Source organism: Hypanus sabinus, chromosome X1 (genome assembly GCF_030144855.1).
Source record: "Hypanus sabinus isolate sHypSab1 chromosome X1, sHypSab1.hap1, whole genome shotgun sequence".
Classification (NCBI taxonomy): Eukaryota; Metazoa; Chordata; class Chondrichthyes; order Myliobatiformes; family Dasyatidae; genus Hypanus; species Hypanus sabinus.
This window is the reverse complement of record NC_082738.1, coordinates 42,199,319-42,223,317: the sequence shown is the minus strand read 5'-3', so window position 1 is coordinate 42,223,317 and position 23,999 is coordinate 42,199,319. Positions and strand designations below refer to the sequence as shown.

The 23,999-nt window shown below is 40.1% G+C and overlaps 1 protein-coding gene across 1 annotated transcript in view; it reads left to right on the top strand.

Annotated features, from left to right (window-relative positions):
- LOC132384866 (potassium voltage-gated channel subfamily H member 4-like) overlaps positions 1-23,999 on the top strand; it is a 217,383-nt gene that overhangs the window by 73,842 nt on the left and 119,542 nt on the right. The window contains exon 2 of the mRNA XM_059956468.1: positions 16,050-16,283. Coding sequence (XP_059812451.1) covers positions 16,050-16,283 — 234 coding nt within the window. The remainder of the gene's footprint in view (positions 1-16,049; positions 16,284-23,999) is intronic.

The following is a 23,999-nucleotide window of genomic DNA, read 5'->3' as shown; positions in this document are numbered from 1 at the left end:
CGCAAGTCAAGGTGGCAGCTGGAAACACTGAAAATCCTGCACGGTATAGTGGGGTGGGGGTTATTAAGAAAAGTTTGCTCATTGTCAATCTGGTGCAATTCAAAAACAGAGCAGGGCAGAGTGAGATTACTACCCAGGATAGCGTCAGTGCATCTCTTGTTCTGATTACATGTGTTGTCAGATGGCAGTGTTGGGGTAATTCATTATTGTAATATTTTTAGCTTGTTCTGCTGAATTTAGGACAATGCTGAGCTTCAGAGACCAGCCAGCCAACACGTTACTTAACATGATCTGGCTGATACCTTGTTGGCTGAAGCTTAGCACTGTCCTAAATTCAGCTGGAAAAAGCTAAGAATATTACAGTAATCAATTACTCAAAAGCTGTCACTTGAAACTAAACTTGTACAACATTTCCCTATGGTATTACGATTTATTTTTGGTACCTGTTGGTTTCCAAAAAATGCACAATGAAATAAATAGTTTTTAAAAAGTTTATGAACTAAAGGGTAGCACTTTTGTCTTAGTCAGAGATGCATAATTTTAAACACCAGTGCAAAACCATTACACATGGTTTAGATTGGCACCTTATTGGAAAGTTCACTGCTGAGTTTAATGGAATGGATGGAATGGAGATATGAATGGTGACCAGTGTTGTTACCTGCACTTGGCATTTCTTCTTTCGTTCATCCAATGTAGAAAGACAACTTTAATTTTACATTTAGGTAGTGAGGTAGGTAAACGTGTGAGGACTAGCTGTATGTATCACTCTCACACTTTCTTCATATATTTGAACTGGCTTTTGAGTTGTTATGTGCTCTATGGTCATTTCTGGGTAACCACAACCACACAATAGAGTTTTTTTTTTACAATAATATGCACAACTCCACAGCTTACAATGTCAGATCCAGTGTGTTCCTCAAAGCACTGGATAAAAAGGTGAGTTTAAGCATCTAGTAATTTCTTTTAATATAGAAAAGGATTAGATGTTATGTGTTGATTTTATCTTAAAATGCTAATGGAAAAATTCAATCTTAGTAAAAATAAACTGTTGCATTTTTCGCACTGTGTTTTTATTGAAGGATTTCACTTTGGGGATATTTAAGACCCCCAACCCAAACACACACTCTTCAATCACTGAGCAAGTAAACAGCATATATATGCCAAGTGCACCAAGCAGATCTAGTTTTAATGCTTTATGTGTGTTGATCTGCTGCTCTCAAACATGACAGTTCTGGGAATACTGGTCAATCTATTGTAAGATTAGAGAAAGGAAATTTTACTGACAGCTCATTAACCTTCGTGCTACCAAAGGTGATATTGTGGAGGTTGAAAAACAAGTTGGAGTTTTTGAAACATCAAAGTGATATGATATGATATGTGAGTTTAAGAAGGTAATATGCTTCATAGACACTGGGCCAAAAGCATATAACACACTAACTGATCTTCTCACACCTTGTAAGGCAAAGGATTCCTATTTCAAAGATGTTTTGCAGAAGTTAAAAGGTAACTTTAATCTCAGGCCTCCAGACTAAGGTAAAGTCTATCAGTTTGATACAAGGATCCATAAGCAGTCTGAGACAGTGAGTATATTAATTGCTCGACCTTATCTTTTAACTCTCATCACACTGCTACTTTAGATCATTTCTTGCACAATAGGCTTGTTTGTGGTAAATGAAAAAATTCAATCAAACCCATTGACAATGGAATTTGACATTGTTAAATTCCCATGTTAATGGAAATTACATCTACTAGAATGCTGGAGAACATTGTCTGGTTTTGCTGCAGTTCAGAGCCAGAGAACAGTGGCAGAATCTAAGACAAATTTGGGATTGAAAGTACAATTTAATCAGTCAGTTAATATCATTGCAGTGGTATCATTCACTATAATCTTATCAGCTTGGAGCAGCCAGGTATTTCAATTGCTTAGCAAAATGTCTTGTTTTGACTCTGTACCGGGAATAGGCATGCAGCAACAGTGATTCATAAGAAAAAAGGATTTCATAGTTTAGGAATTACTTCAGGCAATGGAGGAGATAGGTTTGCATGGCATCAGTGCCACCGATATTAATAGGGACAAAACAATTTTGTGGTAAAGATATTAAAAGTATTGATGTGTAGAATGATACCTGGATCTCTGGAGATTCTCTAGACATTAGGGCCAATGTAGTGTCTGGTACAAGACAAATATACACTTAACAAATACATCTTGTACCTAATATAGTGGCCACTGAGTGTATGTTCATGGTCTTCTGCTGCTGTATTCCATCCACTTCAAGTTCACCATGTTCCGCATTCAGAGATGCTCTTCTGCACACCACTGCTGTAATGTGTAGTTATTTGAGTTACTGTCGCCTTCCTGTCAGCTTGAACCAGTCTGGTCATTCCCCTCTGATCTCTCAACATGAGATAACAAACTATTAGCCATTATCTCAGGTGACGCAGTTGCACTTGGATTAAACAGGAAAATGATGTTTCTTGGGGAAGGAAATGATCTACAATACAAACACTATCACTACATCCAGGTGTGATTATTGGTTATTGGCTCTATTCAACTTGGACATTTTGGTTCCATTGGACTGCATCCATAGAACATAGAACAGTACAGCACAACAACAGGCCCTTTGTCTCACTATATTGTATCAAGCCAATTAAATTAGTAACCAAATTACCAACTAAATTAATCTCTTCTGCTTACACAATGTCCGTATCCTTCCATTTCCTCACATTCACGTGCTGATCTAAACATCTCTTAAAAGACTCTAACATTTCTCCCTCTACCACCATCCCAGGCAGCACATTCCAAGCACCCACCACTCTCTGTGTGAAAAAAATGCCCCTCACATCTCCTTTGAAATTACCCCCTCTTGCTTTAAATGCATGCCCTCTGGTATTTGAAATTTCAACCCTGGGAAAAGGGTACTGTTTATCTTCTTTATCTATGCCTCTCATAATATTATAAATCTCTATCAGATTGCCCATCAGCCTCCTTCACTCCAGAAAAAACAATCCAAGTGTGTCCAACCTCTTGTTATAACTCATGCTCTCTAATCCAAGCAGCATCCCAGTAAACCTCTTCTGCACCCTCCACATGTCGAATGTGGACTTGTCCCTGTTCCCAATGAACTCTTCCAAGTTCCTGCCTAATGCTCTTGTAATTTGCCCTGCTTCAGTTTGCAAGGTCCAGTTTATCCTTATCTATGGCTATCTTAAAACTTAAGGAATTGTAGTCACTCTCCCCCAACTGCTCACCCACTGAATGGTCAGTCACCTGTCTAAGCTCATTACCCAACACCAGGTCCAGTACAGCCCCTCCTCCTGATGGACTATCTACATATTGACTTAAGAACCCCTCCTGGATGTACCTAACCAATTCTGCCCCATCTAATCCACTTGCAGTAAGGAGGTCCTAGTTTGTATTATGGAAGTTGAAGTCTCCCATGACAGCAACCATATTGTTTATACACCTTTCCTTAATCTGCTTGTATATCTGTTCCTCGATGTCCTGGTGGCTATTGGTGGTCTGTAAAATCACCCTTTCTATTTTTGAGTTCTAACCATACAGATAGTATGGTTCTTCCATTATGTCCCCTCTGAGTGCAGCTGTGATATTGTCACTGATTAGTAGTGCAAATCTTTCCCCCACCCCCAACCCCCTTACCTACGTTTTCCAAAACTCTGTTTTCTAAAATATCAAAACCCTGGGACATTAAGCATCCATTCCTGTCCCTCTCTCAACTAAGTCTCTGTAATGGGATCCATGCTCTAAGTTCATCACCTTTACCCATAATATTTGTAGCATCAAACTACACTCACTTCAAACGATCTGTCCCATCGTATCTATTACTTTGCTCCTGCCTGTTTTTACTGTCTTGACGTCTACCTTCCTCTGCATCCTTTCAGTTCTGACTTGGTTCTCTGGTTCCCATCCTCCTGCCAATCTATTTTAAACCCTCCCGAGTAGCACTAACGAACATCCTGGCAAGAATATTGGTTCTCCTCCAGTTTAGCTGCAACCTGTCACTCTTATACATTTAACTCCTGCCCCAGAAGAGGTTCCAATGATCAAGAACCTGAAACCCTGACCCCTGCACCAGTTCCTCAGCCACTCATTCATCAGGTCAAGTCAAGTCACTTTTTATTGTCATTTCGACCATAACTGCTGGTACAGTACACAGTAAAAATGAGACTATGTTTTTCAGGACCCTGGTGCTATATGAAACAATACAAAAACTACACCGAACTACGTAAAAACAACACAGAAAAAAACTACACTAGACTACAGACCTACCCAGGACTGCATAAAGTGCACAAAACAGTGCAGGCATTACAATAAGTAATAAACAAGACAATAGGCACAGTAGAGGGCAATAAGTTAGTGTCAGTCCAGGCTCTGGGTATTGAGGGCTCTGATAGTTTGGGGAAGAAACTGTTACATAGTCTGGTCGTGAGAGCCTGAATGCTCCAGTGCCTTTTCCCAGACGGCAGAGGGGAGAAGAGTTTGTATGAGGGGTGCGTGGGGTCCTTCATAATACTGTTTGCTTTGCGGATGCAGCAAGTACTATCATCCAGTTCCTGCCCTGACCAGCACAGTACAGACTATCTCTGTTCACTCAAGCATACAGTCTCTTCATTCGGTACAGCAAATTCAGCTGGGGGAAATGAACTGTCAATGTTTTTCATTGAGACACTTCATCTAAATGATATACTTTAGGTCAAGATACCTCATCTGGACTAGCTCACTCCAGATGAAGGGCTTGACTATCTCAAAACACTAAGTATAACTTTCCTCCTAAGCCTTATGTGCTGAGGTCTTCTAGTATCTTGTTTGTTGATCCAACTCAACATGGGGATTTTTACTGGCTTAGCTTTGCAATCACAGCAAGACTTGCACACATAAAAGTGCTGGAGGAACTCAGCAGGTCAGGCAGCATCTATGGAGAGGAATAAAAAGTTAACATCTTGGGCTAAGACCCTTTCGAGCATCCGCAAAATCTCTTGTGTTTGACACCTACACTCTAGGTCTTCAAGATCTTTATCTTTTCCACACCAAGATATAAAACTTACAATTCCTTCTGTGATCACAATACCAAAATTGCTTGACATAACAACTCATATTCATTCATAGCATTTATAATCAGCTGTAGAATGGTCTTGTGTCTACACCTAGATCCAACGGCTAGGAACATGATTCAGCAAAGCTTCATGGAGAGTGAAGGTCATGATGAGGGTCAAAAGAAGTCGTGGTCATCCACTACAACCAAGGAAGACCCCAGTTGTTATGACTACTCGTGCCACTGGAGCCAAACTTCCCAAGCCAAGAGAGTGGAAATGCCCCAGTGCAATATCTAATCCATTTTAAAAACTCTCCTGCACAGGTTTCATTTCAATATTTCTAATGCAGAGAATTATTTTCATTGTGAAAATTATGCATTTGCACCCTGTGTGCAAATTCACATTTGGTAATCTTGACATCTCATCTGCAATAGCATTTTTGTTTTAAACTTACATATTTGATTCTCATACTGAATCATAAGAGAAAAGCCAGACCTTACATTCTCAATGCAACCATTAATGGTATTGCTGATTTAGGTCCAAGATTGCTAACAAAGGCTTATGGTCTGTAACTAAAGTAAAAGGTTTGCCCAATAGCGACTGATGAAATTTCTTCACTGCAGAGATTATTCCTAATATATCTTTCTCAATTTGACCACAGCTACTTTCAATCTTCATCACTGCACATGGTGGAACTTGAATTTTTTTTAATGTTAAGAATTACATGACTGGAAACAGTACCAAATCCATAATTCAGAGTGAAACAATAGGCTCACTCACTGAGCTTCCTTTAAATTGTATGTATTTGTTATTGTTTTGCTTCAATTCTATTTCTTATCATTCTTCATTAGCGAGGTTTGTCAAAAGTCCAGCTTAATACCATACAATGCTGAGCGAAAATCTAAGTCATGTAATGTTCTCAGTTGTCTGGCCTTCACATTTTCTTCCAGTTTTTCTTTGTCTGGTTACAATCCATTTCATCCTTTCATCCAAGAAAAGTGACTTCTTCATGAACATACACTTTCTTCTTTTTATTGTGTTCATATAACCAATTGAACATTTATAATATTCAAAATGTATTCCCTTGGTACTTGCAGGTATTAGACAATAATTTGGATTGCATAGTCAGTGATCTATCCGTTGTAATATCTCCTTCACAGTGGCTTGTAAGATCTTTGATGTTTGACAGATCTGGTTTGTCACGTATGTCTGATGTTTAAGAATGTGTTTGCCTTAACCACAAATGTGACAGACTTAGTTTGATGAAAGCTTGTCAAAGTTGGCTCCTGTCAGCTCTGCAAATAAATCCTGTGCAGCTGGCAATTGGTACCGCATGTCCTCAGCTTCTTGGTTTAATGTCATAGAACATAGATCAGTATGGTCCTCTGGTCCACAATGTTGTGCTGACCTTTATAAATTACTCCTTGATGAATCGAACCCTCCCCTCCCTACATAACCCATAACCTTCCATTTGGGTATTCTTGGGGCAACCAGGTTAGCAGCATTTCCAATTAAGGACCATCACTTAATGAGCTCCAGGGATGACTGTGCCTTGCACAGATGAGAGCAGCTTCTTTCATGACTCCTTAAATTATACACAGCTACTGTGGGCAACCACAAGTAACAGATGAGGAAATTTCCACGAATACACACACCTTTTGCACCTTTTGCACCAATGCACCAAGTCTCTATGCCTTCAGATAGATTGGCAAGGTTCCAGTGGGGAACACTATTACACCATTGTATTTTCATGCAAAGCACAATTGTTATCCCCTACAATGCTTGGACATCACAAATGCTTTATAACTGTTTTATAAGTTTTATAACTGCTTTATAAGTGTTGATACTTGAGTCTTGTGTTGAAAGGTGTTAATGTTCCAATTGTTAGGGAGGAAAGAAAAACTGGAATTTACGGACTTGCTAGAGTTGCTAAGATTCAGGACATTATTGCTCTGAATTTGAGATATTGTTCTCAAAAATAATTAGTGGTAGAGTTATATTACAGTTTGTATTGAAAAAAAGGATAGGCTACTTTTAAAAATCAATAAAAATGTTGCTTTAACCAGCTTTGACTCAGAGGTTTAAAAACAGCTGTGCAGGAATGTCATTCATTAATGTCAATATTAATGCAGGCAGCTGTGTATTATTCATTAGAAGGTCCTTGTACCGTCTATTTTTTGAACAGTATCTCAAGCATCTGTCAAGGGAGGTGTGTTAATGTTCTCCTGAGACCTCAGTGTGAGATTCAATTCTGAAAATCCGCTGCATTTGAGTTTTTGAGTCTCAGATGCTAAGAGTGCAGAGGTGTGAATGTTGCTCTATCAACTAATTGATGCTTCTACAGTTCCTTTTCTAAGTACTTCGGCATTTCTGACATGTGTTGTTGGACACTGTTGTTTTTCAATGATATGATCTCCCTGTGTGTTTTGTATTTTATTCCAGTTAATTTATTTTAACGAGGATATATCCACATGCATGGTGCACTTTGAGCTGTGCTTATGGGTTCTGGTTGGCGCATAAAAAGCTGAAAAATATTAGAAGCGTGACTTTGATTTCCCTATTATTGATGACACCTACTTAGTACAAAATGTTTAGATGGGGCAGTATTTGTTAGATGTGTCCAGGAAGGATCCTGACAGGCTGACTAGAGGAAAGTATCTGGTACTCGGCAATGAATAAGACTTCTCTGTGGAAAAGTATTTTGAAGATAGTGACCACAAGTCCCTGACCTTTAGCATAGTCATGGACAAGGATAGGACCAGATGATGTGGGAAAGTATTTAATTGGGGGAGGATTAATTACGGTGCGCAAACTGGGAAGCATAAATTGGGAACAGATGTTCTCAGGAAAATGCACAATGGAAACATAGACTTGGGGTTCTGGATAGATTTCTCCCACTGAGGTAGGGAAAGGGTGAAGGAACCATGGTTGACAAGAGAGATGGAACATTTAGTCAAGGGAATTGAGGAAGCATACTTAAGGTTTAGGAAGCCAAAACCAGGCAGAGCTCTTGAGAATTGCAAGGTAACCAGGAAGGAGCTTAAGAAGGAAATTAGGAGAGCTAGAAAGGGACATGAGAAGGCCTTCATGAATAGGAGTAAGGAAAACCTGAAAGCATACATGAAGAACAGCAAGATGACAAGAGTGAGGGTAGGATCGTTTGGGTTTAAAGGAGAAACGTGTCTGGAGGCTAAGGAGGTAGGGGAGGTCCTTAGACAAAGGAGAATCAGTTGATGTTGTGTACTTGGATTTTCAGAAGGCCTTTGACAAGGTGCCACATGTAAGGCTACTTAACAAGCTACAAGCCCATGGTATTATGTACAGGAATAAAGCAGTGACCAATTGGCAGGAGGCAAAGCTTGGAAATAATGGGAGCTTTTTCTGGTTGACTGCTGGTGACAAGTGATGTTCCACAGGGGACTGTGTGGGACCAATACTTTTTATATTATATGTCAATAATTCAGAAGATGGAATTGATGGCTTTGTTGCAAAGTTTGCAGTCAATATGAAGATAGGTGAGGGGAGGTAGTTTTGAGGAAGTAGAGAGGCTACAGATTAATTTAGATAGATTAGGAAAATGGGTAAAGAAATGTCATCTGGAATACAGTGTTGGGAAGTGTATGGTCATGAACTTTGGTAGAAGAAATGAAAGGGTTGACTATTTTCTAAATAGAGAGAAAATTCAAAAAACGGAGGTGCAAAGGGAGTTGGGAGTCCTTGTGCAGGATTCCCTAAAGGTTAATTTACAGGTTGAGTCTGTGCTGAGGAAGGCAAATACAATGTTAACATTCATTTCAAGAGGACGAGAATATAAAAGCAAGGATGTAATGTTGAGACTTTATAGAGCACTGGTGAGGCCTCACTTGGAGTTTTGTGAGCAATTTTGGCTCCTTATCTTTGAAAGGATGTGCTGAAACTGGATCAAAGATGGTTCACAAAAATGATTCCAGGATTGAATGGCTTGTCATATGAAGAGCATTTGATGGTTCTGGGCCTATATTTGCTGGAATTGGGAAGAATGAGGGAAGAATGGGAAGATTGAGACCTATCGAATGGTGAAAGGCCTTGATAGCGTGAAGGTGGAGAGGATGTTTCCTATGAGAGTCTAAGACCAGAGGACACAACCTCAGAATAGAGGGGCATCATTCTAGAATGGAGTTGGGGAGTAATTTCTTTAGCCAGAGAGTGGTGAATCTGTGGAGGCCAAGTCTTTATGCTTATTTAAGGTAGAGGTTGATAGATTCTTGATTGGTCAGGGCATGCAGGGATGTGGGGAGAAGGCAGAAGATTGGGGGCTGAGAGGAAAATTGGATCCGTCATGATGAAATCATGGAGCATACTCGATAGGCCAAATAGCCCAATTCTGCTCCTATATCTTATGGTCTTAATGAATGTTTTGCTTTAGTGCTCACTAGTGAATGACTACAAGGTATAGGAGCAGAATTAGGCCATTTTGCCCATTGAGTATGCTCCACAAAAGGACCTTAATAAATCTGAGGTCAGCATAGAATAGGCTAATGTACTGGAATGTGTCGAGGTTAAGAAAGAGACAGTGTTGGCACATCTGAAAATCATGAGGATAGATAAGTCACAGGGGCTGGATAAGTTAAGTATGGGTTACTTCAGGAAGTGAGGGAAGAGGTTTCTGGGGCATTGACAATGATATTTGTGTCCTTCCTGGCCACAGGAGTGGTAACTGAGGATGGCAAATATGTTCCATTGTTCAGTAGGGACAATCCTGGGTATTATAGACCAGTGAGTCTTACGTCAGTGGTGGACAAAATAATGGAAAAGGATTCCTAGGGATAGGATTTACAAGCATTTGGAGAAGCAGTGTTATTAGGGATTGTCATCTTGGCTTTGTGAGGGCAGGCCTTGCTTCACAAGCCTAACTCAGTTTTCAAAGACATACCAAAGCAATTTGGTGAATGAAGGTAGAGTAGTGATGTGGTGTATATGGATTTTAATAAGGCATTTGACAAGGTAGTCACATCCAAAGAGTCATGAGGCATGGGTTCCATGAAGACTTGATTGTGTGGATTTGGAGTTGGCTTGCCCACAGAAGGCAAAGGGTGGTAATAGATGGAGAGCTTCTGCCTGGAGGTCGGTGACTGGTGGTATTCTGCAGGGATCTGTTATGGGGCCCCTGCTCTTTGAGATTTTTATAAATGATTTGGATCAGGAAGTGGAGGGGTACTCTAGCAAGTTTGCAGATGATATGAAAGTTGGAGGTATTGTGGATAGTATAGATGGTTGTCCTAGGTTACCACAGGATATAGACAGAATGAAGAATTGGGCACAGAAGTAGCAAATAGAGTTCGATCCAGAAAAGTGTGAGGCATTGCACTTTGAAAGATTAAACTTGAAGGCAGAGTACAAGACCATTAGCAGGATTCATAACACTGAAAGAACAAAAGGATCTCTTGGTCCACATCTATAGATCCCACAAAGTTGTTGCAGAAGATGATATGGTGGTTAGGAAGGCATGTTGAGTGTTGGGCTTAGTTGTGAGGTTATGTTGCAGCTCTTTATTGCTCTGGTTAGATCACACTGGGACTATTGTGTTCGTGTCTGGTCGTCTCACTGTAGGAAGCTTTATAGGAGATTTACTAGGATGCTACCTAGATTAGATACGTCTTATGCGGAAAAGTTGAGGGAGATAGGGCTTTCCTCTTTGGAGCAATGGAGAATGAGATGGGACTTGATAGAGTTGTGTCAGATTATGACAGGCCTAGAATGGACAGCCAGTGCCTTTTTCCCAGAGCAGCAATGGCTAACGCCAGAAGTCATGTGTTTCTGGTGAGTGGAGGAAAGTTTAGGGGAGATGCCAGACAACGCTGTGAATGTTTAGAATTAACTGCCAGGGTGGTGGTAGAGGTTGATATATCAGGGGCATTTAAGAGACTCGTAGTTAGGCTCGTAGTAAGAAAATAGATGGTTATGGACTGTGTAGGAAAGAATGGTTAGATTGATCATGAAGTATGTTTATATAGGTCAGCATAATGCAGTGGGCTGAAGGATCAAAACTGTGCTGTACTGTTCTATGTTCTATAAGTTTGGATTGCAATTCAAGTATTTGCAGTAATTGTATGTGGTAAACTAGGTTTTGCCCCAAGCAGCTTAGGCATTTGCCTGATCATTGGTTCTTTAGGTTCTAGACCTTGTTGCATCCACACAAAGTGTACATGGTCTAGAATCCTCTCCCACAAGGAGAGAATGGAAAATAATTGGTGAGGTCAGTCAAGCACACATGCTCAGTGTGAAATGCTCTTATCTCAGATATGACACAGCTGCTTCCAGCTTAACTCACTGCTCCATTAATTTAACATTTCAATTTCCCTGCTGTGGATTCACATCAGCTCAGATTGTCTTCCTACCGCCCAATTTCACACATGAGTCTTCACCATCAGAAAATAACTAAACAAATTTCATTCCCAACAAGAAGACTGCCAGCAAGGGATTATTTGAACTGGCACGTTCTGAGGTGCTAAATGGAGACCTTGTTCCTTTCTGGGCATAGACACTATTAATTTGTGTTCAGCATAAAAAGACAGTTTTAAAAACCTTAAGCATGCTTGTACTTTGAGTAAGGTCAATAACATGCTGAAGGTTTAATGCCAGCCCATTGGACCTTTTACTTTTTCCTGAATTCACTCGAAGTATCCAGCCTTTTAGTTTACCACTGGTTGCGACTGACTTATGGGTTGCAGCCCTCCTTGTTCAAATGGGTGGTCAGCCTGGATGAAAAAAGGTGATAGTATCTGGTTTGTTTCTGTTTATTTTACCTGATTTATGTAAGTTACCAGCCTGCAGAAAGGAATGTGGATCTTTTTTCACAAGCCTGAATTTGCATTTTCCAGCATTGGGCCTCCTCTTCTGGGGCTTCTGAACCTGAGCTGCTCCTGCAGGGGATCCTTCTGAGGAGAGTTTATCTCTGGAGCTGTCTGCTACACCTCCCTCTGGGTTAGTTGGCATCAGGAAAGGCTCGTCACCATGGTCAGTCTCAGGTGAATTTGCCAGGCCTAGAAAATGGTTGACAGCATCTTTATCGCTTTGTCAATTAGTACCACACAAGGCATGCCATCTGTGATTGGTGTGCTTCCAATGAACTCCCTGTCTAACAGTTGGTCGCATCCTTTAATGATGCCCAGCAGAATGTCTGCTGAAGCAGCAGGAGCCTTCACATGCCATGTCTGTCAAAGTGAGGGCTTTGCCCAGCTGTATTCCATTGGATTCCCTTCTCTTCAAACAAACCTTCTCTATGAATAAACTTAAGCCATAGAAATAGAGTCTTCAAACTTTCTAATGCATTTTTTCAAGTGACATAAATAACATAACAAACATAAAAAATAAGAGACCCATCAAGCCTGCTCTGCCATACAATATCAGGTATGTTTTCTAATATCAGGTCTCCGGTCTAACTACCTGCCTTTTCCCCACAATCTTTCATTCCCCTGCTTTGCAAAAGATCTGTCTAACTGTGTCTTTAATATATTTAACAAGGCACTCCTTCTCTGGGCAGAGAATTCCACAGATTCACTAGTCTCTGGGAAAAGAGGTTCCTCCCTACCTCAGTAGGGTAGGCCTTTAAAGTGGCTGTCCCAGTAACAAGTGTACCTGAGGTTCTGTTCCTGCCCAGGTTTCACTTGTATGCTGTGGCTTCAGTATCCATTATTGTTTGGGGCTAAGCAAGCATAACAACACTTTTTTACTGCCTTTGCAAGCACTAATGGCATCCAGACTATTTTGTGAGTTTCAGACTCCAGCCCCAGGTCTGTCCTGGAGTTTCAATAAAGAGTGATCAGCTGGTAAAAAAAAAATCCAGATCTTTATCATATCACAGAACTGTTGTTCTACAATGGCCAAGTGAGAAATGTGCTAATATTCTAAACGTCTCCTCCTGGAACATGTTTGATGATCTTTGAGGGAATTACACATATAAATCTGCCTCTCAGCATTACACTATCAGTAGTTTAAATTTATAAAACATTTTTACTATAGCAAAACATTCCAAGAACTATTATTAAAAAAGCAATAGGATAGATGTCTAAATCCATGGATAAAAGTCGCAAGTTTTAAAGCTCAGCTTAAAAGAGAAGTGCAATGTAAAATGAGGGAGAGATTGCTGGGGAGGAGGAATGGAGGAATTCTTGAAGTCACACTTTGGCATTGAAGATGTGTGCACAACACTAGAGGAACATTCGCATATTAGACATTTATAGTGTTAGAGAGGCTTAGAGTTGGGAAGGAGGCTTGAAATTATTCATTGCAAAGCGTTGCTTAACAAGCAACAAACACAAGGGTAATGGATGATTGAGACTTTGTACAAGTTAGGATATGGGTTGCAACGTTCCAAATGAGCTTAAGCTTATGATGCTTGAAAGAGGGAGCTCCATTCTCCATGTCTTTTATAGTTAAAGAACTGCATTGCAGTTTCCAGTTTCCAGTTCCATTTGGTATTTTTCTGCTTTCCTGACTTCCTGCCAAAACATTTGTGGGACACAACTTCCCAGTACATCATTGCATAGCCAATAACATTAATCTCCTACAGACTAACCTAGATCTTACATTAATATTTCCTATTGGATTTTGTTCAAATGATTTTAACCGAATGACCTTGACCTCGTTGGAGAAACCATTTGGAGGTTTTACTAAGCTCAGCTGTGTAAAGAGCATAGAAGTCATTTACCTGGAGTGTGTCAGCGGCACTTATTATTTTAACTGAGAGCATTTATTCAACTCCCACATACAGGGAGGCTGACTAACCAGAATCAGCTAGTTTCACATTTGTCAGTATTAATCATTATTCAAATGTTAAGATGCTGCTCAAAAGGTTTTTAAAAAACCAGAAGAAATCTGCAATTATTAATTGTTCTCTTCCCATTTTGATATTTGATAGCTGAGCGAATGATATTTGGAATCGCCACTTCCACAAAGCACGACTATTTTGTGACATGGCAGTACGATGAAGGCAGTAACTTATTACTGCTTTGCCATGTACCTCTCAGAAGGGTTTCAGACTTGGGAGGATTTTGGCAGAGTTGCAACCTGTGCAATATCAGCTCATCAGTGAATGTGTTATCACTGATGGCCTTTTGCTGACCTGCGATCCCTGAGTCATTCTGCATGTGAAATCAGGTTTATTATCACCAAAGTGTTTCACAAAATTTGTTGTTTTTTAGTAGCAGTATACTGAAATGCATTTAAAAATTGCTATAAATTACAAAAAGGAATATTAAAAATAAATAAGTAGTGCAAAAAATGAGGTAGTGTTCACGTTCCATTCACAAATCTGATGGCGGTGAGGAAGGAGGTGTTCCTAAAATGTTGAGTGTGCATCTTGAGACTCTTCTACCTCCTCCCTGGTGGTAGTATTGAGAAGGGGGCACGTCCTGGATGGTGAGATTCTTAATGATGGATGCCACCTTCTTGAGTAAAAATCACTGGGAGAATAGTAGAACTAATATCAGTCCAATATCCCCAGTATCAAGGCCCTATTACATTCAGTCAGCTACATCATGCAGACCACATTATACATTCCCAACCATAGATTCCAGAGACAGACACTGTTCTGAGTTCTGTAGACACAAGCGACTGCAGCTAGTGAAACCTGGAACAACAATCAATCTGCTGGTGGAACTCAGCAAGTTGAGCAGTATCTGTGGGAGGGTATTGGTAGCATATGCCCATGTAAGTGGCCGAAGGAACAATAATTTTGACCTATTAGGTGTAATCTAGTTGCCTATTCAAAGTGTTAAACTAGCTAAGACTTGAGACAACATATTGTGAACTAACTTCTAGTTGCCATGCATGCACTGTTTAGAATCATTTTGGAGAGGTCAAAAGAATCATGGTACTGTAACAAGTAAAAATGGCATACAGCTGTTTTCATCTTAGTCGAAATGAATAGCAAAGGAGAAATATATCTTGGTGATTTTAATCTTTCTGACATCTCTTCAGACTAAACAGTATGCAGAGTCAATATATAAGCACATTGGAAATTTGGTGTCTGGTTCAAGAACCTTTTATGAAGTAAATTAGTTAATTCCTGCACTAATCACAGTCGGTGCTTGGTGGTGGAAGGAGTGTGAAGAAATCTTTCATCCCAATGACATGGGGCATGTTTGACACATCAGTTGGTTCTCCTCTTCTCATTTAGTTTAATTCATTCATAAGCTGAATCTTGTGGATGGTGAAAATATTCAACAATTCAGGCAGCATCAATGAGGAGAGAAACAAAGGTAATGTATCTAGTTATTGTGATGAATAGTCAACAGATTTTTGTTCCACCAATACCATCTATCCAGTTGAGTGTTTCCAATGTCTTCTGTTTTAATTTCCTATGGACATGGGTGGAGTAAAATCAAAATCCATTTACTCTCACTGATGTATTTGTGAAATGTGTTGTTTTGCAGAAACAGTACAGTGCAAGGCATTAAAATTACTGTAAGTTACAAAAATAGTGCAAAAAACAAATGATGAGGCACTGTTTTTGGGTTGAAGGACCATTCGGTTGATGGAGGGGCAGAAGTTGTTCTTAAAACATTGTGGGTGGATCTTCAGGCTCCTGTACTGTCCAATGGCAGTAACATGATGAGGGCATGTCCCTCTTTCTCTGCTTTCTGAGGTGAAAGGTCAGCCAAACAGCTGTGATCTTCAGATGGACCACCAAAGTCTCTCAAAAATTGTACTTTTCTGGATGTATAGATAAGAGATGTTTACTATGAATGGATATTCTTCTGTACATTACATGCCAACAAATTCAGCATTATTTTCAAAGTTCATATTGAAAATCACTCATTGATTTTCAATCAGTATTAATACTCAATCAGTATCACAGAGTCGTTTTCCCTTTTACCCCCTAATTTTGATGTAGCTGGCATTGAGTGAAAGCCTATCCATTAGCCAGACTCGTAATTTAAAAAATATAAGTTGTCATTATCAAAAACATTCTTATTTCTAAAATTTTCAACTTGTTTCTCTCTCTGAATTTGCAGACAGCAACTTTATCCTTGCAAATGCTCAAGTGTACCGAGGCTTTCCTATTGTCTACTGCTCGGATGGATTCTGCGATCTCACTGGCTACGCCCGTACAGAAGTCATGCAGAAGAATTGTGGATGCCGGTTCCTTCATGGAGCAGAGACCAGTGCCCAGCTTTCCATTCAGATCGAGAAAGCACTCGACAGCAAGCAAGAGTTTCAAGGAGAAGTGCAGTTCTACAAGAAATCTGGTAGGATGCTGAAGGACACTGTGTGCTTATATGGACGTAGTCTACATCCTGTGATAGAAACATTCCATAATTTGGTTACTCACTAAAATGGTTGTTGGATGGTGAATACACATCTGTAAATTATAACTTAGAATTATGCGCAATGCAAAGAATCCTATTTTCACTTCATGTGTGTCCATAAGCTATAAATATGCAATGCGAAATGTGGTTGCGATCTAAATACTGTTCTTTAACGACAGACCCTGCCGATCTAAGCTGGACAACATTCTTTATATCTGTCTTGATCTAAAGTCTTTTCACTTTACTAAAGATGACCAGTCCAATCTATTGTGTTCTTTCAAAGAAAAGAAGGTCCCACTTTGGTATATTAACATTCATAACAAGGCTTTGCTGCCAGTGGCATACTTTTTGGAGTTCAATCACTGTTCTGTTGTGGGAAATGCAACAACCAATCTGAAAAGAGTGAGTTATCACAAACAATGTGGTGTTATCACCAGACAATTTACATTGCAGCTGTTAATTGAGAGATGAGCATTGATTATGAACTCCGATTCCAAACTCCCTGTCCGTCAGGACAGTGATGTGGAATCTTTAGATCCATCTGAGAGAGCAAACAAAGCCTTAGTTTATTGTCACAACTAAAAAGACAGCTCCCCTGACAGAGAGGCATTTAGTTATCAGATATTTTTATGTTCAACCCTCTGGAGTAGATCCATTAACCTGACTTGGAGATAACCAGCATACCAGTAAGCAAGCTGGGAATACACTATATAATTCATTCTTGCTCACTTGTGCAGATCATACAAAGTAGATGCAGGGTTTCAACCCAAAGCATCAACAGTTCCTACAGATGTTGCTCGACCTGCTGAGTTCCTCCAGCAGATTGGTTGTTGCTAATGCAGAGTAGAAGTGACTGAGGATAATAATCCTTTTCCAAAATTTAGTTCCATTGGCTTTATAGCAAGTGAATTTATGAAGCAGAGTACAAATGCTCCTCTGTTGTGCATAAAAGGGAAGCAATCAGTGCCAAGTTTCTGCTGACTTGAGGTTCATGCCTGGTTGGTAATATTAATCGTGCATTATAATAGCATCAGCATATTGTACTCTGCCTTTGAGATTCATTCTGAGGAAGTGCTGCCAAGCAATAATTTTTCATCTCCTGTTTCTTTGAAAAAAATTATGTAGTTTCAACTTCCCTACAAACTTCAAACCCCTTTGCAGGAAATACAAATTCAGCCTTACAAAGTTGTCAGGTAACTTCAATTGAGTATCTTCCCTAAGTGCTAATTAAGTGAAAATAATAACCTTATCACTCTGAGATCATCCTAAAACCTTTGCATGCAAGTGGAGTATTCTGAGTTGGAGTGACCAAAACTATCTGATGCATCTATTCAAAACTGACCCCAGTCTCAGCATCTGTGGCCGTCCAACAGTTCTGTGCCCTCCAGGCACCTTTCCTTCTGTGTCTCAAATATAACAAACAAAGCAGTCCCATTCTCTGACAAATATGACATAGAAAATCAATTAAATACATAATGATTCTGCTGAATAATTATACTGATTTCAGTGCTCAATTCTTCTATCCATTTTAATCAAGGTTGGCAAGAATCCAACACAAAAGTACAAATGGGATTACAATCGGAGTTCTGTGAAAGAACAAATCAGGCAGTTTAAATTAAAGCAAAATCTAACAAAATCTCTTATATGCTTCACCACTCTGTGCTGCACAACAATCCTTATCCTTTCAATAAAGATAGGGGAATGCCAGACATCTAAATTTCTTCATTTGAGGGATCCAAGAACCTTTTATTCTTGAGTTTGGCAGTTGCATTTCGATAATGAGGCCATCAATACCTTGTGTAAAAGGATGTGGAGAGCATTCTGGCTTCAGCTGACATGGCAAGTAACATTGCTGCCATGCAGCAGGTAGATAACAGTCATTTCCAACAAGACAAGCTCTAACCATCTCCACAGCATTTGATATTGTATAGTAGCAACAATGGTTAAGGTATTTGTCCAACATCTAGTGGCCTAAGCCATTGATCCAGGAACATGAGTTGAATTTCTCTGTTGATTTTAAATGAAAGTAACTGAATAAATAAAGCTGGTGGTATCATGGTTGGTAACTATGAAACTAATGGTTTGTAACTATGAAACTAATGGTTTAAAGTAAAAATCCATTTTGCACTTCAAATATCCTTCAGAGAAGAATATCTTTTATCTTTTCTTGATCTAACTTATATGTGACTCCAGACTCACCAATACATTTGGCTTTTAAGTGCTTTAGTTTTAGGTCAACTACTAATCGGCCATCTTTGCCAGTAAAAGCCTCAATCCATAAAAGATTGTTATTGCTGAATCACCTACCATTAATATCCTGGGGGTCACCCTTGACCAGAAATTACAGAGGCCAGAGCAGGTGAACGGCTCGATATCCTGTGGCAAAGTTCTGGTTGCCTCTTTATAGAAAGGATGTGGAAGCTATAGAGAAGATATAGAGGAGATTTACTAGGATGCTGTCAGGATTAGAGAACATGACTTTTGAGGAAAGGCTGAGCAAACTAAGGCTTTTCTCTTTGGAGTGAAGGAGGATGAGAGGTGACTTGATAGATGATAAGAGGCATAGATAGAGTACCTTGTTCCCATGGTAGAAATGGCTAATATGAGAGAGCGTAATTCTAAGGTGATTGGAGAAAAGTAAAGGCAAAATGTCAGAGGTAGGTTGTTTACACAGAGAGTGGTGAGTTCATGGAACTGGCTGCCAGGGTTGGTGGTAGAGGCAGATACATTAAGGGCATTTAAGAGGTTCATAGATTGGTGTATGGATGAAAGAAAAATGCAGGGCTTTGTGGGAAGGAAGGGTTAGACTGATCTTGGAGTAGGTTAAAAGGTCAGCACAAAATCATAGGCTGAAGGCTGAAGGAGTGTGGTGGAATCCACTTACAAGGATAATTGCAGTGACTCTTAAGTAGCTCAATACTATCCAAGGCTCGTTCCACACGGAACCACTCTCTGAAAAGATCCCCCTCAAATTTTCTTTAAATATTACACTCTTCACCTTAAACCTCTCGTTCTAGCCTCATCCAACATGAGGGGAAGAAGCCTACATGTATTCACCCTACCTATACTCCTCATAATTTTGTAACCCTCTGTCAAGTCTCCCTTCATTACCCTATGCTCCAGGGATTAAAGTCCTAAACTATTCAAACTTCCCCCAAGAAACTCAGTCATCTGAAGATAAAAGTTCACCTTGTTTTGAAGGTATATTTGCCATTATTTAGTGACAGGTACTGCTACAGTAGAGTGCCAAATTATTTGTAAGGTAGAATTTCCTTCCAACAGAGGCAAAGTAAACAATCACTCTACTGTGGGCTCATCATTTGGAAATTCAACAGCACCTGAGGCCCAATGCCTCAAGCTGTACAAGGTCAGTGTTACACCTACTAAGGGCTTCCCTTTACACACTGCATCAGAGCATGTGTAGAGCATGTCAGTTAAACCTAGAGCTGAGTCTGGACAAATGTCAGAGATGTCCAGAGGGTGACAGGGTCATAGATTGGAATGAGCGAGAGTCCGAGCTGGGGTTTTTACTGCTGAAGGTCAATGCTGCGGAAATAGAATACAGAGACTGCTGGTGATTAGGTGACTATACTGTATTTGTAGATGATGCACTCTACAGTTTCAATGTTCTGGTGGTGAAGTGAATGAATACTTAGGATGATGAACTGGGTGCAAATCGACTGAGCTGCTTTGCCTTGGATAAAGATTGTAAGCACTGGGCGTTGGATAGGTTGGTATGATGTGCAGGGAATAAGAGAGAGAAGGAAAGTTGAAGGAGAACAGCAGATAACTTCAGGATGACTCACTTGGGGCTGGCTCCGGGCAGCAGCACAGAATCTGCTTGTAGAATTTGCACATCATAGATTGAGCATTAACACCTAAAGAAAAACATTCCTCACAGTTATTGCTGAAAGTCATAATTCCAAGCCCCCAGTGAGGTGTATAAGACTCTGAAACACCACTTTGTTGGTTACAGCTACACTACACACATGTAGAAAGAGCTTAACACATTGATTGGCAATAAGGGCTCTAGCATAGCAGAACAACACTTAAATGACTAAATCTAGCCAACTGCAAATCATTTAAATATTTTTTTCCCTTAAAAAATAAACATGTCATTGGGAAAATGTAAGAAAGAGATTTATGCATGGAGAATTTATGCTTAAAAGTTTTATTCTTAATATCAGATATTCAATTTTTTAAAAGCTGACTTAAATTGCCTCTTCATAAAAGAACACTAACATTTTTTTAAATGCAGAAAATAATCACAAAGACCTAGCAATTCAGTCACTTTCTGCTTGTGTTTCAATGCTCTACATTTGAAAATCCTTTATTTTTGGAGTGGAGCTCAATTGTAACCATTTCAACTTGAACAGCATCACATTTAGAAGCTTGGAAGCCATTTCCGATATTCTGAGATTTATGTGATTATTGGACTGTGAATTGGCGTCCTTCGGTTTTTTGCTGTTTTCGGGTGGAGGATAGTTGTCACTGTTTTTTTATCTGTGGGTGAGGGGGTCAGGGATTGTTACTGTTGCTTTCTGCAGGGGAGGGTGTTGGAGATTGTTATGGTCTCTGTTTCTCTCTGTGAGCAAAGTGGTTTTGTTTCCTTTCTGTTTGGTGCCCTGGGGCGGGGTGGGGGGGGGGTGTTGATGACTCTTCTTTCATCAACTCCAGTGGTCTTTCTGGATATCACGGCAATCTGGAGAAGACAAATATCAGAGCTATGTTGAACATACATACTTTGACAATAAAATGAACAATTGAACCTTTGGTGGGGTCCTTCCAGTCAGGATTCATTCCTACACACCTGGTACCACTCCAGCATATGAATTGTGTGGGATGAATTCGTTTCCCGTGCCTTTGGAACCTTGCTATGGAATTCTGGTCAAGGTGACTTGAGGGTAACAATCATTGGACAGCTAGGTCTTCATAACATACCACTGGATTAAATCCCCTCTGAGTTAGCTTTATTTCACATGTATTTGATACTGTATGTACTTTGAAACATTGGAACATACTTCTCAACTGACACAGTCAGAGGATTGTGTTGGGGGACAGCCTGCAAGTGTTGCTGCACTTCTGGTGCCAACATAGCGTGCCCGTAGCTCACTAACACTTTGAGATGTGGGTGAAAACATGCCCACGTGGAGGAAACTCACTTGGTCACGAGGAGAGCATACAGACTCCTTAGTGGGAATTCATCCTGATCGGTGATTGTTGGCACTGTAAAGTGATTGCGCTAACCGGTACACTACCATGTCACCCTTTATTCCTCAGCTTGTTCCAATATCTCACCACTCATGCACTGCCCTCTCCAATATGTCCTCTGCCAAATCTAACAATATCCCTACCGTCTTTTGAGGTCTACAACTTTCCCAATAGCCAAGTCCCACCACTCCCTGAACACAGGTTCAGAGAGTAATAAAGAAACTGTAGAACATGCTTCCTTGTCATTATTTGGAGTATTGTATAGAAGTGGGAAGTAATGTTGCAACTGCGTAAAACTTTGCTTAAGCCATAATAGGTACACTGTGTACTGTTCTAATCACCACACTATCAGAAGGATGTGGAGGTTCAAAGACGTTGGCTTGAGAAGAGAGGGGGAAAGTTTAAATAAGAGTTGCAAGGTGATTTTTTTGTACAAGAGAACAGTCGGTGCCAGGAATGCTTTACCAGAGGAGGTGGTAGCAGTTATGTTCTATGCTCTAATCAGATATGATAGCAACACTTAAGAAGTGTTTAGACAGACACATCAGCAGGCAGGGAATAGAGGGATATGGATTCTGTGTGGGCAAGTGAGATTAGTTAATTTAGTATTAGTATCTATGCTACAGTGGCACAGTCAGTAGAGTTGTTGCCTCATAACACCAGAGACCCATGTTCAACGCTGACCTTCGGTGCTGCCTCTGTGTAGTTTGCATATTCTCCCAGTGACTGTGTGGCTTTCCTCCAATTGTTCTACTTTCTTCCAACATATCAAAGACATGATAGTTGGTAGGTTAATTGGCCATTGTTAATTGCTCCTAGTCATAGAGTCAGAGGGCACTACAGCACAGAAATAGGCACTTCGCCCATCCAGTCTGTGCCAACCTGTTTCTCTGCCTAGTCCCATCTACCCACATCAGGACCATAGCCCTCCATACTTCTCCCATCCATATACCTAAACAAACTTCTCTTAAATGTTACATTTGTAAACACACATCCACTAGTTCCACTGGCAGCTCGTTCCACACTTGCACCACCTTCTGAGTGAAGAAGATCGCCTTAAATATTTCACCTTTCACTCTAAGCCTATAACCACTAGTTCTAGTTTCAACCAACCTCAGGGGCAAAAGCCTGCATGTATTTACCCTAACAATACTCCACATAATTTTGTATACCTCTATCAAATCTCCTCTCATTCGCTTACATTTCAGGGAATAAAGTCCTAACCTATTCAACCCTTCCCTATGACTCAGGTCCTCAGTTCCAATAACATCCTTGTAAATCTTCTCCGTACTATTTCAAGCTTATTGAAATCTTTCCTGTGGGTAGGTGACCAGAACTTCACACAATACTCCAAATAAACCCTTATCAATACATTTTAACATAACATCCCAACTCTTGTATGCAATACTTTGATCCATGAAGACCAATGAGCCAAAAGATTTCTTTATGACCCTATCTACCTGTGACACCACTTACAAAGAATTACAGATCTGTATTCCCAGATCGCTTTGTTCTACCGCACTTCTAACTCAATATGTTGAGCTATACAAAAATTATGAAGAGTATAAATAGGGTAAATGCAAGCAGGCTTTTCCCACTGAGGTTGGGAGGTCATGGCTTAAGAGTGAAAGGTGAGAAGTTTGGACAGGTACATGAATAGTACGGATATGGAGAGCTATGGTCCAGGTGCAGGTCAATGGGAGTAAGCAGTCTAAATGGTTTTGGCATGGACTAGATGGGCTGAACAACCTGTGTCTGTGCTGTAGTTCTCCATGACTCTATGGCTGTATGACCTCAGTGCCCTACTGCTCACTGTGGATGTTCTTCCCTGGATTGTCCTGCCAAAGTGCATCACCTCACAGTTGTCTGCATTAAATTCTACTTGCCATTTCTCAGCCCATTTTTCCACATTTTTAATGTGTAGGTGAATGGTGGAATCTGCTGACAGTTGGTGTGAATGCTGGGAGAATAAAAATTAGGATTAACGTTTTATGATTAGTGTAAATGGATGGTTGATTGTTGGTGCAGACTTAATGGGCTGAAGAGCCTATTTCTGTGCTACATCTCTGTCTGACAATATGGTCCTAATTCTCGTTATCAAGCATCTATCAACCTCAAATTAAAAGGCAACACATGATCTGAGATCAATCGTTATTTTCATAAGAGAATTCTAAATTTATATCATTGGAAGAATCATAGAGATGTGGTCATAGAGTTATGAAACCCTAGCTCTATTAGACTAATCCTAATATCTTAGATGAAGATTGGTCAAGATTGGTCTATTTAGATTTTCAAAAGGCTTTTGACAAGGTCCCACACAGGAGATTAGTGTGCAAACTTAAAGCACACAGTATTGGGGGTATGGTATTGATGTGGATAGAGAATTGGTTGGCAGACAGGAAGAAAAGAGTGGAAGTAAATGGGACCTTTTCAGAATGGCAGGCA